Raw genomic sequence first — 21549 nt, 5'->3', positions numbered from 1 at the left:
TGATGAAAATGTGAGGAAGAAAACTTTTTTTCCCCCACTTCATTCAGTTGCTCTTAAAAATCATTTGGGGAACAGGGTAAACATTTTTGAAATTAACAAGAAAATTTTTACCACAAAAAATTTGATCTCTTGATCCGAGAATCAATCAAAAATTTTTTGCACACTCACTTAATGAATGACATTAAAGTAATTTCACTTCAAAATATTTTTTTTTTATAGCTACTACTACTCAGTGCTTTTTTCTCCATTTTAAATGTAGCCAGGTGAACACATACATGTGTACTATGTACAAAAAGGTTATTATACATAAAGCAGATATAGCTTAACGGAAGAAGACAACTCTACACAACAATCACAAACTCTCTATAAGGATGTCGTAAAAAATCGACAAGTACATGTATTTTGTGTGTAAAGGTAATTGTTCCATCTCTCCAAAATGTCCCCCGTTTGACATTTGAATTTCTTTTTCACTTGCAGCTTTAAGCTGCTACAGAAAGCACTGTTGATAAATAACAATTTGTTCTTCCCTTGATACATAATGTACAATCTAAGAAAAAAAAAAGTTTAGAGCTGGACTTCTATTTCCAGCTTTTTAAAAAAAAAAAAAAAAGACAACTAGTTAACATAAAATCCACTTGCTGAAGTTCTAATTAAAAAAAAAAATGGATGCACATAATATATATACATGTAATGTTTAGGTTGATACGATGAAAATGATAAAATGCAAACATTAACAATATGGTGTCTCACTCGTGTTATGATCGAAACAAGAACTCGCAATAGTTTAACATAATACTTCTTTGTTCAAAGAGCAACATACATGTACACCTATGTATATATCTTCACAAGCAGTATGTGAGCTGGTATAATATAATGTAAAACATCCTCAACAGACCGGATAGCTGCTCAAACATCTAATACCTGACAATGACAGACGTGTAGAAACCATTCTGAATCTTAGTAACAAGAGAGGGGAAAATGTGTCCAAAAAAATGGGATAAACATTCATAATTGATACAGTAACACAGTGACAACAATTGGAGCTCATTAATTACACAATAAATTCATTTTGTAGCATCCATATACAAACCTCATAAGGTTTTTCTTATGTATCGTTTCTTAAGTCTGTGCATAATTTTTTTCAATCTTATTTTCTCCTCCTCTCTCTACATAAATATTCAAAATTGCATCTGCCAAAAAGTTAGGTATATCACTATAGTTACAGGATCACCATGGTGACTGAGACAAAACATATATATATACTTTTTCAATCTCCTTCATTTGAAGATTTCTTCTCCAAGAAGTCCTGTGCATCTAACATTTCTTTCAACAAATCACAAAAAGTTACAATTCCCTCGGACTTGAGTCTCTGAAAGTATGCGATCCCCCGCTCCCCTGCCTGCCGTATATGTGTCAATAATAAGAGAACAGAGGGTACATGTCGTACATTGTCTGGGTGATATTTCTGTGCAGTGTCCACTATGGCATCAAGCAGAGCCTGTTGCATATTGTAAATCTGGTTACAGCTGGCCAGTCGGCGTACTTCTACAATGTATAATATTATCACAGTCAGTCATCTTTATGTCAAACACATCCTTAATATACAATGTATATTACTTACACCTTCAAAGCTTGATAGCCAAGAAAAAATATACATGTATTTGCTACACATGTATAAAGCTTTAAAGAAAATTGAAATTACGGTAATGTCAACAAAGACAAAATACTTATACATGTATATAAATATAATAAATTTCTAATCTCTCTTCAAAACACTAATGGGTACGTCTATCAGAAAACCTTACAAAATAAGACAATTTTTAATATGAAACCTAGTATACTTTGCAAGCTGGTGGGTACAGATATGGCATTTACAAGTCTTAAAAGCTTGTTTACTAATTACACATCTTTGGCAAAATGACAGCAATTTAAATGAGCGTTAATGAGCTGAAAAATCAAATACAGCCATTGATTTTCATATTTCAATGACAGCTAATATATTGATTGATACTGGGACTGAGAAGAATAAAAATTGTAACTTTTGTAAACATCTGCTGCATAGGAGTCAACAAACTTGCTGGTTATTTCATTTTATCTTTGATAATAAACAAGCTGTTACATGACCTCATGCTGTTTATCTGGATTAGCACACAATTCTCTGAATTTCCTCGTATCTGTTTCCAACTTTTTCCAGCAGTTTTGTCAAACATGTTCGGTATAGAATTATACATTCATCAGCAGTAACCACATGCATGAAATGTGTGGGCGTAAAAAATTTCAATTCATTGATTTTCAGATAAAGTTTACAGTTCTTTATCAAATTATTTTAACAGATGGGACTTCTCCATGATACTTGTAATCAAGAACCATTACTTTTAACAGCTAATTTAGGTTTAAGTGTAATTCTTATTAGACATTTGTACTTAACTAACATCAGAAGTCCAGGAAACCTTTGACTTCAATTACATCCTTTATTTTTTTGAATGGGATGAATTTACAACTGTGAAGAAGTCAAATATAAACGTACTGACCTTTTCACATCTACTACTCTAGTCTATGAATGGCCTTATTCACATAAAATTTCTGCTTTTACACAATTTTAAGAGAGCATCCAGTCAATTAAATACCAGCATACCCATAAAAATGTATAGCCAACATGGTTTAGTGTTTTACTGCTTACAGTGAACATATTTGGTCTAATTCAATCTAATTAAAATTACCAGGGTAGATGTTCCGAATTCACTACTGCCTTTCAAAGCTGTAGTCGATTCGGAACATCTAATTTTAATAATATTGGGTCTAATACTAACTTGACCTAGACGTTTTCATTTTTGGCTGTAAAGGCATCCAGTCATTAAGAAGTGGGTTATATTAGGTTGTTAATGAAGTTATTTTTTAATTACCTGCGTTAACAAGAACCATGGCCTGTAACAGGAGAAGTTCATCTTTGTGTAGGTGGTTTTGCATCATCTGTTCAGAAACCGCTGCCACTTGTTCAAAGATCTCCGCCATTTCTATGGTACTCCAAGATGACCTATTCATAATTTATAAAATATTGGTTAACATGATAACATCAACATTTGTACATGAACCCAAAGTCAAATTTCTTCTTCAGCCAATTATGTGCAGAAATGGGGTTTATTTTCATGTCAAATGCTAATCTAAACCCATTCTGACATTTAAATATACCATATTAGATGTTGAAAAAATATGTTTTTAATATACAGTAAATAGGCCAAAAACATGACAAGAAGTCATGCATTATTGTGCAACAAGTATGAAAATAACACAAGAAGTAATAATGAAAGAAAGAAACTATTAGTTCAGAACTCCATTTTCCTTCCAATTGACTTCTCAGAAAAAGAAAAATAAACACCACCCACACCCACTTACTTGATGAGAAAGACTGATAGCATATTGACAAAAATGGTGTCATTACCTGTCTAGCACAAGGTCAGGGGCAAAGGCCAGACTTTTGCCCCCATGTTCAATAGATCTAAATGCACAGTTCAATAGGAGGAGTTCCATCCAACAGCATTCAATCAAATGGACCTGGTCACTCAAAGATAGATCTGTGTAACCTAGAAAAAGAAATAACAAAACTGTGGTCATCCTAATGGTCACATCATAATTAACAAATCACAAACTGCAATGGAAACAACTTGTCATTAATATTTGATTTTCCTGCACTTAGGACCATGGTTCTTGACTTCCTGTAAGCAATTAATTCTGGTTATACTATTTTTTTTTTATTTTACTGTTTATTGTTGCTTTTAGTGTACATGTATGAATCTGTTAACTGACTTATAAAATTTAAAGTATATTGATTTTATTTTATTCTTCATATATAACTTAATTAACACAAAGTGATGAATCAGCATGCATACTTAATAAAATTGCAGAATCTGTAGTCATTTCATAAAAAAACGAATTAGTGACCGAGTTTTAAATGCAGTGACTTCCTTTCACTGAAGAATAATTTTATGGCATCTCTGATCTACTTTTTTTTAATTTAACTCCCTTGTGATTATAATGGAAATGCCAAATATCTTTTAGTCTTAAAACATCCCTTATCGGAAGTCAAGTGTAAACTTGATAAGGTACAAAAGAGATGTTACATAATAAACATTTTAACGATTGTCTTTGCATCTTTCATGACTACTGGGAGTTTTCTAACATTATATCAAGCACCAGTGCATGACTACAATGCAACAACTTATCAAATTAGTTCACAAATAAGGCCTTCTCATTTATACACCAGTGTCATCATAATCGCTGATTAAAATCAGCTAGAATTTCCTGATACGTAGCTCTGATACTATTTGTGTCAATTTGAAGTGTTTTAGATTGCCTGTTGTAATTAATCATTTGCTAGATGGGTAACAATTTCATTGTGAACATGTATTTTTTTCCTCTCTCTCTCCACTGAGCTTAATTATATTGACTATTTTCAGTGAACGTCTTCCATTCCATTATAAATTAAACCATCTATCATATTGATGGTACGTATAGAACAAAAGATGTCTGCAACACTTATGAAACTTTGATGCTCAATTCAACTTAATGGTGATTAGTTTTCCCTGTATATTTTCCCCAAGATGTTACGCAATATATTGCAAATTAATCGCCTTTGGCGGGATGTCAATGATTGGGAGTATAGTCTATATCTAACGACCTAAAGACAATCGATCTATATCTAGAAAGCCAAAGACAAACAAATATCACTGTGTTTATGTTCCTCTTTCCTTTTTTTAACCCAGACTCCACCTTGATCTAAATGCATATTTAACTGCAATTTTGACACAGCTGAATTCCCGATTGAGGGCATAATACGCTAAAATTGTTTCTGGTTCACTTTCATTAGGTGTTTGATGATTATCAGACAATTTTTATATATAAAATCCTAGTTGTAGATCACACAAGATTTGAGAGATGTGCGATTCTTGGAAAGAAAAAAAAAAGCCATTACCAGCATATATCGTGTTCAGCTGTTTGAATTTATTATGTACCCTGAGGATTGTGACCGCTTTCTGTTTATTTTCTCCACACACAATTTTCATGTTAAGTTATGCAAAACTTAATGTTTTGACTCTCTTCAACTTTGATCCAAATTATTTTCTCCCCTTTTTCAACACTGTTTTTGTATCATTAAAATACAATTTTATGAAACTCTGCATCAATATTCTTTTATCATCTCTGTTTTAATACAAACAGGAGTTTTGTTTGATAAACCAATTTACACTTTTTATTGTTTGAATTTCTGTCGATATTAAAATTGCATGATTTCAGTAACATTTTAAGGTTGAGATAAACAATGCCATAAAACTCCTATGCAGGTCGAATCATGCTCCTTTTTAAAAACAATTACTTTGGTGAAATTTCAGTTTACTGAATTCAGATAGGGTTTTTAAATTGCGGCAATTAACAGGGGAAAACATATTGCAAGATTACATAGTAAGCCAGAGAGATTTATTCTCCAAATTTCACATCAGTATGAAATAATGCATGAATTACTTGTCTTTTGTAAAATAGCATTAGCTTTTGAATCAACACTTAACATAAAATAATATTTTCACCTAATATTAATATATTGGTCATTCTTCTACTTTTTTGACTCCTAGTACAATATGCATTGATGCAATTAAAATCAGATCTACATTAAGATTTAGCTGACTAACTGATGAATATTTCTGAACTCATTTTCTATCAGATTTTCTCTAGATATAAATTTTGCCACCAAGCTTACATAAACTAGAAAACTGACCAGTCAGCAAGGGCCCCGCCATGGGGTAAAATTAAAAGGGTGCAGCCTACGGAATGATTAAAAAATGTACGAAGAATAAGCAACAGCAACTGTATTCTTAAAATTTCAAGATAATTCCTGAACATTCAAAAATCTGAAAATAATATTCTTGTACTTACATTAGGCAGTAAAGAACGACTTAACATTGAATGTATATTTAAACAATTATGAAGCTTGTGTTATATAAAATCCAGCCTTCAATGAATGCAAATATCATGAAGGCTTGACCTTAACTTTGAACAAACAGCAGTTGCAGACAAAGGTTTTCATTAATCTTAAAGTGACAGATAAAGAAAAGCCTACTCAATTTTTTGCAGCAGGCTAGATAATTAATCCCAAGGGATTAATTGTACCTCTCTCATCATTTTCTTCTAAAGTTACAATAAGAACTTTTTTCAGTATTAATGATAGAATGGGGTTTTTATACAACTACCTTAAAAATTAATAATATTCTTGAATTTACATAAAGTGAAAAAAAGTAAATCAAAAAATCTTCTTTAATCTATTTCTTGTTTTTAGAATTCAATAAAATCATAACTATTAAGCAAAAATAAATTATGAAAATTTATATTTAAATCCACATTTCAGAGTGTTCATAGCATTCCAAATTGACTTAACTTCAAAACAAACTTCATTTGCAGACAGAGGTGGTAATTCATCTCAATGTGACAGATAAAGATAATGCTCTGGATTTTCTTCAGGAGGAAAGCTAATTAATCCCAAGGGACTCATAGCAGCATTCAGTTTACAATGGGAACATCTTCAGCAGTTATCTCTCTTTGCCAATGCATTCTTATATAAAGTTAAGGAATCTACCCCACCACCCCAGCTCTAAACTAGGTGACATAGAGAAACAAACTTAGCTCCAAAATATGTATTTCTGCCTACTGAACTACCATACCAAATTTGTACTTGATTGAGCAACCATAAAAAAGTTGCCCATTCATTCTTATGCATAGTTTCTACTCCAAACCAGAAGACATAGAGAACTAAACTTAGCATCAAAATATGTATTTTTGCCTTGAACTACCATTCCAAATTTGAACTTGATTGGGCAACCATAAAAAAAGTTATTAGAAAAAAACAGAAAATTTGTGGACGGAAGAGTGACAGACGGACAGACGGACAGACAGACAGACAGACAGACAGACGGACAGACAGAGTGATTACTATAGGGCACCCGCAAATCCTTGCGGGGCCCTAATGAACATTTACATAAGTTATTTAGGGACTTCAGTATTACAGTGCAAAGCACCTATCAGCTGAATCACTCTGAATGCATTTCACAGTCCGGTTATCTAGGACATTTGCAGCCCAGTTGAGAAAATATACTGCTTACCACTGCATGGCCAGGGACATTTTCTAGCCCAGTTGAAAGGGTGTTTACAGCTTACTGTAGACATTTTTAGCCCAGTTGAAAAGATGTACTGCTCACTTATAAGGGACATTTTTTTTAGTCCATTTGAAAGGATGTTTACTGCTTACTTTAGACTTTTTGGCCCAGTTGAAAAGATGTGCTGCTCATTAATTAGGGACATCTTTAGCCAAGTTGAAAAGAATTTCAAGTACTAGTTGCCTGCTTAAAAATTTGGTGTATTTTCTCCCAGTTGAAAGATGGGATATTTTTAGCCCAGTTAAAAAAGAAGCAGTTCTTACCAGGGACATTTTTGGCCCAGTTGATAAGGTGCACTAACTCCCTCTCTGCCAGCTTGACCAGTGAGTTGAGGAGGTGGACCTTGGTGGGCGGCTGACCATGGTTGTGGTGGCTCTCCAGGACTGGCAGCGCCGCCTTGTTCAAGGCCTGAAGTATGATCACAGTCTGGGACTTCCTAGCTGACTGTTAAAAAGAAAATAGAACTGTTCCTAAGGAAAGTTTTAGCCTTGTCAAAAATTTTAAAAAACAAAAACATGGAAGCACTTCATTTCTGCATATATCTGCAGAGATGATTTCTTATTAAATTTCCAAAATAAATTAGTTATTTAACTTGAAAACTTTTCACTTATTTTGTAAAATTGATAAGGATCGAAATTTTTATCATAAATGAGCTTCATGTATAATTACATTTCCCTATACTGAAGAAAAGGTTGACTTATCTTATTTAAACAATACTTTGGTTATAAAATGTATTTGAAATTACTATCTTTGATCTGATCAGATAAGCCTTCAAACCTCCAAGGTAGCTCTTACCTTTGCTGGGTTGGGGCTGCCGCTGGTAGAATTGACCGTGTTGTCGGACGAGTCTGCACGACTCCGTTTGGTGGCCGTTGGTTTGGACATAGAAATGCTACCTTTCCTCTCCTTTCTCTGACTCCCTGTAAAGATAATATTTAGTTAGATCTTATAACTCTGCCTACTATATCAGTGCAAATCAATATTAATGCAAAAATTTTTGAAGTTATATAACTTTGTTTCAAACAAAAGTTAATTAGGGATTTCCATTTAATCTTTAAAAAAAAACTGAATATGATCAATTGCTGACATTTTTAAAAAAATCTTTTTTCGTTGACAAAAGGTTAACTTTCAAAATATTGGAAGGAAATATCAAATCATATTACATGTACAAAAAAGAACATGATAAACAGTTATCAGAAGATCCTTCAAATGTATATATGAATTGTATACATCTATAAGGAAACAAAGTTCACACCAGGCTGCAATGGAAACCTGTCTCTTAGTTTCCCAAAACCATCGTCAACTATTCCTAATGAAGTCACTTTTAACACACTTTTACACTATATAACAGAACAGATTGCTTGCCAGTTTTAAACCACTCGGGGAGTTGCATCAATGCAAATTTGCAGACTTTGCACCAAAAAAAAGTGGTGTTGACATTTCTCACCTTACAACTGAGTTATCTGTTCCGCAAATCTGTGATGGCTTTGTACTTTGTAAACCTGACTATTGACCAACTTTTTTTTTATATATATATTTTTTTTTCGAAATTTTGCACAGCTGAATACTCAGCATGCGGAAACTTGACACTGAGTACACATCACTTTTATATACAACACAGTTAAACGCATTATGAGTATTACCAAGGGTAAAATACTATAATATTATATAAGTCATGTAGATTTTTCTCTTTGAAGTTATGAACTAGATCCAGGATGCAAACCAAAAAAGTTTTCCTTTCATGTCTCATGTAAAATAATTAATATGGGACTTACTGAGCTATTAATTCAGAAATGTGATGTTTTGCCTCTAAAAGTACAGATCCTTTTTTTGATAGCCTTAAATTGATCTACATATCAGATCTGACCTAATATATCATTCGGATGAGCACATTTGTTATCCCAGTTGAATATGCCACATATTTAAACCAAGTTCAATGTTTATTTGATATTTTATAATTATTAGATCCAGAATAACATACTTGGAAAGTTTATTGCACAAAAATTGAGCCCTAATTCCCTTCCTCCCTTCCTAAGTACCAAAAAAATGTTTTTCATCACGAGTTGTAATAAAAAAAAGTCATTTAGCATGTTCTACAAAAATTAAATTTTTAATGGTCTTACAGAAAAGTTCAATCAATCATCATCAACTCAAAATTTATTACCTCTTGTCTTTGGTACCCCAATAATCAAAAAAGGCATAAATATATTTTCTTATACAGCTTAATGATCTCTTTATTGCTTAGCCATAGATACCGGGGCTATTAATTAATTTCTAGGACTTTAGAGGAAAAAAGTAAAAGTTTTTGAAAAAGCTGAGACAACAAGACGCGCATTACAGATTTTTTTGAGACACATGTGACCTTGACCCAGTTGTTTATAATTATGAAACACATTAGCAACCCACATCTTCCTACAGGAATATGATCTATCTTGTCAATCCAGTCCCACTGATACAACAATAAATGTTAATCACACATTATTAGCCATCCAACAGGATAAATGCTTATTAAAACACCAATTCCCATTAGACAAGAGATTCTGTAATTATTGGACGGGACTATAAATTTTTTTAACCAAAGCATTTATTGAAAATCAATGACCTGCAATTTTACCTTTATGCAATTATCTTTTTTTTTTTTGGCAAATTAATTGTTCCTAAAACTGTTATTTTGAAATTTTAAGATTTTTTTATATGATATTTTCTGAAAACTATAAACTAGCTGTCAGGTTGTTTGTCTTTTAATAAAATGTGGTGAAAATTTCTTTTTCAGGCAATCTGTGGTAGAAAGAGATCCAAAACCAATACAAAAACTTGTTAGAAGAAAAAATAAACTCCAAGTGAATTACATTGATATAGGTACATCAATCAGCATTCAATAACCAGTAATTATGAATCAGTAGAACTGCTAGATCAGTCCAGGACCTCTATAATAGAGCACTTTCCTTTCAACTAATCAAGTATTACATTACTTGGTGTTGCAAAGGAGACAATTTGGTCATTGATTTTACTAATGTCTGGCCTTTGGCTAGACTCACTATTCATATAAACCAGATTTAGAACACTTAATTCATGATTTCTCATTTGCAATGACCACAGACTGGCAGCTATTCTTAGAAGGAAAAGAAAATTAGTACATTGTAATAAGCCACCTTGCATGCAACAAATCAAAAAGCCTCTGTAATGACATTCTAAGAAAAAGGCACTTGTAGTTATTATTAATTAAAGAGCGAAATGAAATACATCAAATATTGGTTTGTAACTAAGTGTTTGTTCTCAGTGAATATTTGTTTTTACTTTGCAGGGTTGGACTCTATGCATTTGAATAGCAGGGGACATTAAAAAGTAAAATGGGGTTTGGGGTTCCTCTCTTATTAGGAGGTTTAGGGAGAATACCAGAATAACCAAGGGATTATGTCGACATTATAGGCAAGGAAATTCCCTGGCCCCCAGGACTGGGGGTACCCTTCACAGTGAGATTCAAAGAGGCAGAAACTGCTATCAAAACTTGTAAACCTTCCCCTGCATACCTCATATACTCTGACACAAAAAATAATTAATAGCCTAAAAAAGAACAAATTCCAAATTTAAGATTTTTCTCTATAAACTTACCTTTATTCATTCCCACTTCATAGCACTTGCGTAATCTGCATGCCTGACAGGATTTTCGACGATGTTTGTCTATAGTGCAGGTATTGGTAGCTGGGCATACATAATCGACTGGCCCTGAAGAAAAATACGCAAAATATATCACAAATTACAAATTAATAATGAAGCAATCTTGATGTCTGACTCAATCGAGATCTGTCATACATGAATATTTCATTAGACAAAGAATCTTGTAAAAAGATGATCAAAAAATACAGAGTCAAATTCTTGTATTTAATTGAAACACTGACAAATCAGTAAATTGTTGACTGCACTTTCTAGGTGAAAATTCACCTGTTATTCTTGATGCACATAAATAAGGTGCCTAGCACTAGAGAAAAGTCTCTTTGTATCAGCTCCCTAGTGCATCACTAACAAACTGCACCCAGAGTTCAAAAGACCGAGGGTGGTATGGAGATGAATGCCTTTGTGATTATATCCATAACTTGACCCCTGAGGTCAACAGTTAAATGTTGAATAATTTGAACCAGTAGCTTTTCGGTGCAGTCTAGGTTCACAGAGTAGAATAATACTGCATTAAGTGCAATTTGTTCGTTAATGTCCTTGCACCATCTTATTGATGTAAATGTTATAATTACCATGTACCCAGACTGTTACATATTAATTTCTGTCACATTTACATGAAAAGAAATAATAAAAAAAAAATTAATCCACACTCATGTGAAAACTAAGCACTCCCTTGTAATACAACTTTCAGTCCATTCTGCGGAGAAAGCATTACACAAACCTGAATTTTTAATAATTTTATCAATATTGTGGAGGAAGACCTAAATCAGTCTAAAATTATCACACGAATCAATAACCCTCTTGCGGATAATTTCGCCTGTCTCACGCAGTTGTCCTGGGATATGTTAAAAGTTAATTCTCATTTCCTATTGCCACTCCTTCCTAAAAACTGCACTTTCAATATTCCAATCTGAACTACAACTAATTGTGATGATCAAACTATAAATGCGAACTAAAAAAACATTTGTGGGTCGAATTCATGTAAAGAATCACATATCCTGGGTCTTTGACCTTTATCTATCTAGGTCACTTGTGCAATTCACTTTTTTTCCTCCCTTATCTTTCAAAAAAAAAGAAAATTTAAAAATGTTTTCTCATATTTTTTTTAAAGTCAATTGAATTGAAGGACACAGTAACATGCATGTTACAAAAATAACACCTAGAAACCTATAGACATGGGATAAATACCTTGAGTTCATCATGTTCATATATGTTACTTACATAACATTAAATTAATTGGAATAATTTTAAAAGTTCAATGCAAATAAGATTTTAAAAGTGAAGATCTGCAGTACAGAAAAAAGTCAGAATGAACATTGAATTTGTATGCATACCTTTAGGGTTACAGAAAACAATACATATCTAAATCCTGTACACCGTGAAATATTTTGTTTACATCTAAAACAGGAAATGCAGATCCTGAATGAATAAACAAACACAATCTTCACTTCCGTGGCTTATAGTTTTGAAAATACAGCACAGTGCAAAAATAAGCTCCAAATTAGTAACTTGGTTTGGGCGGCCGCAGGGCAGTCAAGTGCAGTGCAACAAAGAGAGTCTATTATGGCCCTGTCTGTCACAGTTTATCTCAGAAAGGCACATCAATTACAAATTACACAACACATTGCCCTATATTTTACTGTTTGTAAGCCCATATCCTTTAAGATTATCATAAAAGCCTGCACCATTTTACAAGCTACAAAATCCATTATTGGCAAAAAATAATGGAAAGACTTTTTTTTACACTATCAGATAAATCACAAGCTCTGTACAATTTATTGTCCCAAATGACCTGGATTACAAAGCGTGGAAGTATGTTGCCCAATCACTTAAGCCCTGGCTAAAAATGGAATGGTCTTTATATATGCGGACTGGTAAATCATATATGTCTTTGATGTACGCTCTCTCCAAGAAATATTAATTGTGTACTTGTTCACCCAGAATTCTTATCAAATATAAAAATGATTAAATCTAACATCCACTTTTTTATGCATTCAGATTATAAAAAGCTATAATAAAAAACAAATTATTGAAATTAATATCAAGATCATGATGAGCGTGGTTGGTATTTGAATGTCAAAGTTCCATTAATTTTTAAACTGAAAAATGTGAATTGTAATATATCTAGGACAACGGCTAGAAAATAATTATCAAATAAATTATTTAATAAATATGATGATAAAATCTGACAACTGTATATGCATGTATCCTGGAGCTTATAACTATCAGACAATTAGACCCCCCACCCACCCCCGCCACAAATTTCCTTTCCTAATTCGTATGCACCTGAGTCTCTAACATCTTTGCAAATTTTTTAATTTAAAGAGGACATTGACTTGCACCATGCTGATGTCTGTTTAAAGCTGGAAAACCACAAATTGTAAAACCCAACAACAGTGTGTAGACAGGTTTTATTAAAATAGAACAGACTGATTGCATTTATAGAAAAAAAATTACTTTATCCACATGAAATTTAGATAATCATGTTCAATCTATTGGCTTCAATATAGGGTGCAAAATCAATTTCTCCTACAATTTACATTCACAAGGGACACAATGTGTGTTGATTATTATAGGATTAAACAAATAAATCACAAGCAATGATATGAGAAAATAATATTGACAAAGTTTAATTGGTTCAAGTTAAGAATTTCAAGAAAAAAATTATTATGCTGTACGTGTTTTCAAGAGAAAATGATTTTTTTTTGTGTGTTACAAAAAAAACCGCATACAATGTATGGGAATTTTCTATTCAATTAATGCTTGCATCTGTCTGGTTGGATGTTGTCAAGGACGATTGCTTATTTACATTTTAGACATCAATGTCATGAATGCCATAAAATTGTAAAAGTACATCATGTGACAGGGGCACACCAGTTTGTCTGGAACTGCTTGTGTTAGAATTAGTAGTAATGGATTCAAGTCACCAGAAGTATGCTCCCTGCAATCTCTTAAGGCTGCACCTGCATCTTTGATAGCATTATGAGGGACAATAAATTGTGCACTGCATCACTTTTCTCCTAATGCACACATACAGTTGAGCTTGGATATTTGAAAGCCTTGATATCTCAAACACCACAGATATCTTGAAGTGATTTTTCAGTTCCAGGCCATAATTTGAGTATTTGATCCTGGATATCTTGAGTCCTCAGATATCTCGACAGAGTCTCGACAGTCCCATCAAGTTCAAGATAATGAATTTTGACTATACTTATCTGATTATTTTAAACACTTAATTATGCATAACTGTCTTAATTATCTCTGATTTTCATTTAGGTAAGTCTTACCTTGTATGCTTCTTTTGAAGAAGGCTTTGCATCCCTCACAGGACCACACCCCATAGTGGAACCCCGAGGCATTATCACTGCACACCTGGCATAGCTTGTTTGGTCCATGACCTAGATATTGGAACACAGTGAGCGATGAATTGAGATATTGTTTAATTACCAATACTGAACATGCCTATAAATCTATAATATGTAGGTCAAGTTGATGTGTCAGTCTGGTCCTGGGAGAGTCTTCATGTCTGTGGGGACCACAATTATTGATTATTACTAAAAGTCAGTCAGACATTGGTTCAGACCAACATTAACGCTTATGTAAGACATAGCAGGGGCTGTAACTAATTGGAAGACCTACACTAGAATTGTCACCAAATTGGATCATTTGTCTATAACTAAAACATGATGGAACTACATGCTTCTGGTATTTCATGAAATTGATTGGTATGATTGGTATGATGAATCTTGAACATAGTCAATATGTCAAATACATGTCATTTCATGAATTAGAGTTAACTTTTTGACACTGTAACTAAATATCAAGCTTTCTTTTTGATATACCTACCAAAAATTAATAGTTTATAAGTGATGAAGATTAAATTTACAGACAAAGAAATCTGAATATTACCCAAATAAGCCATTTTTATAATTATGTGTGTACCTGTAACAGCACTATGCTTTAGTTTTCTTCCATCTGCGAATGAGAGAGAGGGGTCTAATAGGGGGAGAATCCGCCCGTCATGATCGCGGAACTCCAGGGTGGTGGAGGAGGGGACTTGATTATGCATCATGTAGGGCATGGACAGAAAACTGCCCTGGGGTACCATGCTGGGAGAGTGGTGGGATCCATGCTCCTCCTTAGGAACCAGTTTTTCGATGGACTCTCTGCAATTACACATAAAATATTAGTTTAATTAATTGGCTGTTAATTAGTATCATCTAAATTATCTCTCTAAAATTCTCACTCTCTCTTTCTCACTGTCTGTCTTTTTATCTTAGAATTGCACTATATGCCTTCTGATGCTAACATATCCCCCTCCATGCCATCAATTATATTTTTGTATTTTTATCAAGTCATGCTGGCTTCTGTGCAACTTTTTGGCAGTTTTATCCATCAACTGCACCTACTTCAAACGGTAGCCCTATCATTATGCAACAGGGAGGATAATGGACTAGCACCCCAGTAACATCAACATAATCACAAAGAATGCCCAATTTAACACATTGCAGCCATTTAAATAAAAATGCACTGTAGGTTTCCCAGCCATAAATCGTAATAATGAGTGACATTCAATCTCTTTAGTGTGTTCTGACTTGACTCGCATGTTTTCAACCCTGGGGTCATCAAAGTCTTTAATCTGCTCATAAACTACCAGCAAGAGATGTCAAAACCCATCAGAACAGCCAATCAGTTCAAATTCAGCCTTGCAACAACTGTGCTTTGTGTTTGTAATTGATAGAAAAATTTGAGCCATATTTCTTAATGTGTTACCATGGCGATGATGATTACGGGATGGGGTCATTCAGTCAGTGACCAGTGTGGAGCATGTGTAGCATGCAAATTCTGTAAAATTGCTTTTCTTCGCTGGGTCATTTCGACCTTTGGATGATGAGAGAGAGTTTTTCCCACTGATCGGAGCTTATTGTGAAGTTGTCCCCTGTACAAGGAAGCCATATATTACATGTGCAATCAAATGCTTTTTTGAGCCTTCCATTATCAAACATCTCTACAGATAATTTTTTTTTAATTTTAAAGTGAAGATTTAATTCAAAGCCACTTTTGAGCTTAAATACATGTAATGGGCATTTTTTCACTTTTAGAAAACAAATTGTTTCACAGTTAATTTCTCAATATCTTTCTTATAACTTTTGAATTTGTATTTTTTCTTTATATCATTTTAATATTTTTTTTAATTGAAATTATTTAATAATTTAAATATATTAATAATCTTCAAATGCCACCAAGGTAAACTAAATAAAATTTAAAAACATATATACAAAAAAAAAAGTTTTGAATTAAAATTATTAAATACTAGTTAATTTACCATGACAACATTTGCTATGCAAATGTAAAATGAAGCAACTCATTTTTTAAAGGAAATCTATTTCATAATAAAAAAAAAAAAAAAAAAAAAAAAAAGCATAACTTGGGACTTAATTGGAAAAAAGTCATTTCAATGTTACAATTTCTTTGTTCAAGGAAAAAAAATCATTCATGTCATTAAGCTGTTATCGAGTAACCTCTTTTATCAGAATATAAATGAAGCTTAAGATCGATACATGGTTTATAATTCACCAACACATATACACATAAGATATTCCTTTCTATAATTTCCCACAGATCGTATTATATAAGATAATATTGTATTTTTTTTTTAATTCATTTAAAAAAACAATCAGACATGTAGCAACAGCCCCGCCCCCTTTCCAAATATAACTTTCAAATCAGAAATGCTCATTGAAAGGCCGTTTGACCCTTATCTTTCATTGCAGTATATAGGGTTCAGTAGTAGTTTATGAATAAAATTTGCCCCCCCCCCCCCACCCATGAAAAATTGGTCGTTAAAGTTTGGACATTTTTCAATTTTCCTTTTTTAATTAATTTTATTTATTTTCTATTGATTAAATTATTTATTTATTTTTGTTTCTCAAGTTTTATCATTTTCTTTTCTCAAATACCCCCTACTTTAAAAAATATGTTATATCCCTGACAATTAAATCCAGAGCATGGAGTATTTAGATTTTAATTCACCTGATGTTAAGAGACCTGTTTCTGTCACTTATGCTGAGTATGATGTAAAGGAAAGGCAGAAAAGAAAGAGAACTGATTTGTGAAAGTTAATAGAACTTCTTTTCCTGTTTTTAAGGGGGAGGAAACTGAACTTTCTTTATATATTGTTTGGCAATTCTTAACAATCATTTTATGCTTCATGCTTTTAACTGTTTTAGATTGGAACTTTAATTACAAGGTTGTTGCAAACGTAACAAAATTTAAGAACTGAATTAATCTTTAAATTAAAATTGGAATTTTGATGCATGTTTAAAATAGGTTCAGTGCTATGTCCATATAGCTTACAATGCACTTTGCTGCTTTGATAATATATAAATAACTTAATATCACACCCAACACACACACCCCATCACTACCGCGGTATTATTCGCTTCAACCTCTAAAAAATCATACACGCAAACATTCACGTCTTTTTTCATTCAATTTCACTTTGATCCCATAAATTAAGGTAATATAACTTCAGTCCTAACTCCATCAAAATTCTTAGATCCGCGCCTTGTACAATAATCCTATTACCGACTGGTAACAGGTGAACGTACCCAGACATAGTCGCGCTGTTCCCCGCCGATTCCCTGAGTATCCTATAAACAGTGCCACCGGGGTCCGATAAGTCTTGTATAACGTTCAAAGCATCCTCAAATTGTTGATCGTGGTATTTTGCCTCCATAGCACCATTGAAACACACAAAGACATTGAAACGTGAAACAGTAAAAAATCCCTGAGATACGACATTGGTGAGCTGTGTTGGTTACATCAAAAGGTACTTTTTTCCTGAGGTTACTAGGACTACTATTCGAGAGGGTTCAAATGCGGTTTTCTCCCTCGCCCTACCCGGCCCATAATTCACTCATTTGTTCATCTAATGTCTGATCGATATACACAGCCACCTAGCTGACCGCTGACTAGCCGCCCGCATGACCTGAATAACACATGTGCACTTTTCGACCGATGGTCAAACATTATACACGCAGTGGCCTTCATAAACCAGCGGTTTAAATGGACGTCTCGTCGACCAAAGCGCGTCTGCTTTTAAACACATATTTTTTAATCAAAATGAAAATACTTCATTTTAAACAATTAATAAAAGCTTTATATAGAATAGAAAAAGATTTAATAAAATTAAATGTGGTCCAGAGTCTTTAATATATAACTGAGCTCTATATACATATAGATTAGTTATATGTACAAAGCCTACATGATGACCGTTTTCCCAATTTCATTTTTAATGTACATCTCGTATAAGATAGTACTGCATAAAATCCTTATATCTAACCTGGTTAATAAAAATATTAAAACTTGTTCTTTGTAGCACCCATAATCAGATAATTTCAGTTCAAATTTTCCAGGAGGAGGGGGCGGGCTAGAACGGCGATGGAGTTTCGGGCCGACCAAACCCCAAGCGGGTCCAGGGCAGTACCATGACATGGGTTTAGATAGGCTAAGCCCCAAACAGATAATGGATTTCATGGGCATTTAAAATTCTTGAACTCTTTTAAAATAAAATTTTGTAATTGGAAAAGCTTTTTAAAAAAAAAAGTGAATTGCAACATATTTTTTTTTACCAAAGGTCTTTAGTTACATGTAGGAATGTTTATAATTTTCAGGAAAACAAAATTAAAATCTCCAAGAATTTTAAAAGTCTTGAAATTGACACATTTAATTTCCAATGTTTCATGCATTCGTCAAAACCAATAAAATTTTGATTTGTCAGACCGGCATTTATCCAAATACTGCACCATGGCAGGGTATTATATGTGAATATTAATATTTCTTTGCACAGTTTGATCGGAATTTATACACTGATTCATATCAATGATGAAATCAATATTTAGTCATTTATCTTATCTATTAATTTACATTTTTTTTCATAATTTACTTTTCCTGAAAAAATTAAGTGTAAGGTCGTCAAAGTCCCAAATGAAAAGGTTTCAAGGATCAAGATAGATAACTCTTATATCTTATCGTTCTGTCAAGAAAATACTACATACTGTATATTATTAGAGTTATCTTTCTTTTCCTTCTTTCATCTCTTATGTTGGATTGTATGGCGATTTTTGTTTGTTTGTTTGTTTGTAAGTTGTTTAAAGCAATATGAGCTACATTGGTAAAAATTTTATTTTGCTGTTAAAAAGTGTTATTATGATAACTTTGTGTGTAACTTAAACCTTTATGATCTCAGAAGAAAGACTTTATATACAGTACAATGTACAGTTTTATATAAGAAATAATTACTGTACAGGACAATAATGTAATTTTGATTCATTCGAAGCTTATAAATAGAACTTCCATCGCACATATGAACAACAAATGTTTATTAGCGTTTTTTTTTCTGTCATTTGAAATAGTTATTTACAATTTTGCAACAAAATATTCTTACATCAAAGATGCAGCTCATATTGCTTTAACGTTCATGCGACTCCCTCTCGATAATTTTTTACTCCTATAGAGACGCCACCACATGCAGGTGGAGAACTGCAAATCTTGCCCTTACTCGGCACTTACAGCCATTCAGCAGTGGGGGAACTTTTTTCGTGCCAGCAGCTACTGCGACACGGGACCTCGGCTCGGTTTATATACTAGCATATGGCCTCATGCGAAGGATCGCGGTCTCCCACAATGGGATTCGAAACCGCGACGTAAGGATCAACTCATTACTTCGCGACTGTAGAGCAGGCGCTATAACCACTACGCCACGTGGGCCAACTACTTATCTAACAACTTCAACCTTTATAATACTGCAGATGAATCAAGTTATCTTATATTTCTACTCCAAACTATAACTTCTAGTAGCAGAATATATGATCAAAATTAAATGCAAAATTTGTTATTCCCATATAGGTCAAAATTGCAAGTGTTAACATCATCACCGAAGATGAATAAATTAGTGTAAGGAAACAGAGATTTAGAAATTCCAATTTAAAAATGACAATCTTAATAATAAACAGAACTTCCTTCATGCATATTCATTAAAAATACATATTCTTCTCTCAATCAGTGTACCAATGTAATAAATACATTTAAGGTGAGCATGCTGTAACGTACCTCCTTGACTCGTATCCATTGACAAAGAACGGGAACGACGCAGCATCTCTGTCCACAGGACTGACTGGGAACCGTAAGTGGTTATATCTGGGTTCCGTCAGAATTCCAACCAAATTCTTCCGTGAATCCAAATCCTTACGATCCGTCAGGGAGTCATAAGACCCGAGTCCAAAATGGGCGGAGAGTCGCTGCTCAATATCCCTGTGAACTTGTGAGTCAACGGAACTTCGATCAAAAAGTCTTTCGCGATTTTGATTTTCCTTCTGAATTTTGGTAGACAGATCTCTTGGTTCCGAATCAAAGTTGTTGAGATAGTATGAACTTTGCAAGGATTGCCCGTACAAGTAGGAGGGGAAATAGGCAGAGTAGGACGTCGTTGTGGGGCTGGTGGGAAAAGCTCCCGACATGAAACTCGAAGCCACCATACTGTTAATTAAGCGCTCGCTTCCCCGTACCGATGTAGCTGCAGTTTGGGGATTTGCACTGTTTCCAAAAGGAGGTAACACGCTTCCCGCCATTGGGGAAATTGGCGAGGACGCGCTTGGGGGATGTTTCTTTCGCTCCTCGCTCGTGAGACTGGCCGTCGTGCTAGCTCGAGAATTTTCACGCGAAGCGTCCTCCGACTCGTTGCTTGGAGACAGACTCTGACATGAACTTCTACCACTCGAACACGACCCAGGAACCCGTTGTTCATCGTTCACTTTCTTCGTGATCAAGTCTCTCAACAGTTTTAGTCCAGACGGACTTTTCTCGTCCTCGAAGATCTGCGATTCCTTGTCACTCTCCGTTTTTTCGCAAATCACGGACACGTCTGATGAGCAGGATCCGGTCCTCTCCCGCATATCCTCGTCATCGCTTGGTGTTCGGATTTCCTCAGTAGACATGAATTGCTCTATTGATGTGGGACCACTTTTAGGCTTTTTGGGTGGAGGCATATTGGCTACTTGCAAGTCAACACTTCGATGCTACGTCAAAGTGCTCAACCTCAACTGAAATTTTAAAAAAAATTGGAATGTTTAGGTAAAATCATTTAATAAATTAAACAATTAAGTACAAATAAATTACAAGCAAGCATCGAATTTGTACTTATATCATTGTAATTATAAGAAATGGGTTTTTTTTTCTAATCTGTACTCGCTATAATTTTGCATCTTGATTTAAATAAATAAAAAGTTCGACAATTTTTACACCATATATTGATCGAAGGAACACAGATTATAGTGCAGTAATAACGTGTTCTCTACTCAACATTCCTCTTGTCACCTGCAACCAAGTTATCATGTGTACAAACACGAGTTATCTCGCTTAGAACATGATACTATTTCAAGACGGTGTGTGAATACATTTCTCATGTTGATAAAGTCAATACTTCACATGTACAAAGTGTGTTGAAACAGCATTTCGAGGCATTACAATATACAATTGATCAGAAGTATTATACTTTATGATATCTACCTTATGTATGGAATATTCTAACTCCTTTTTGTTCCAACACAATATACTCAAAGTAATGTGGTTTATTTCAATCGAAAACCTAACCCTAAGTAAAATTCTCATTTTTAAA

General features: G+C 33.7%; 1 protein-coding gene across 1 annotated transcript; it reads right to left on the bottom strand.

Moving 5' to 3' along the window:
- Positions 1-602: 602 nt before the first annotated feature.
- Positions 603-20935, bottom strand: LOC134262934 (estrogen receptor beta-like). Its single transcript, XM_062745256.1, has 9 exons — positions 19986-20935; positions 14814-15037; positions 14159-14269; positions 10809-10922; positions 7992-8116; positions 7460-7640; positions 3440-3581; positions 2904-3034; positions 603-1545 (listed from the first exon to the last, which is right to left on the bottom strand). Exons 1-9 carry the CDS (start codon positions 20918-20920, stop codon positions 1268-1270), a joined length of 2241 nt encoding a protein of 746 aa, XP_062601240.1. The 5' UTR covers positions 20921-20935; the 3' UTR covers positions 603-1267.
- Between the last annotated feature and the right edge of the window lie 614 nt (positions 20936-21549).

The sequence above is a fragment of the Saccostrea cucullata genome, unplaced genomic scaffold, assembly GCF_032062105.1.
Source record: "Saccostrea cucullata isolate Sc308-1 unplaced genomic scaffold, CSIRO_AGI_Scuc_v1 ctg733, whole genome shotgun sequence".
NCBI classification, from domain to species: domain Eukaryota; kingdom Metazoa; phylum Mollusca; class Bivalvia; order Ostreida; family Ostreidae; genus Saccostrea; species Saccostrea cuccullata.
The sequence above is the reverse complement of the archived record's forward strand: the minus strand, read 5'-3'. Positions and strand labels throughout refer to the sequence as shown.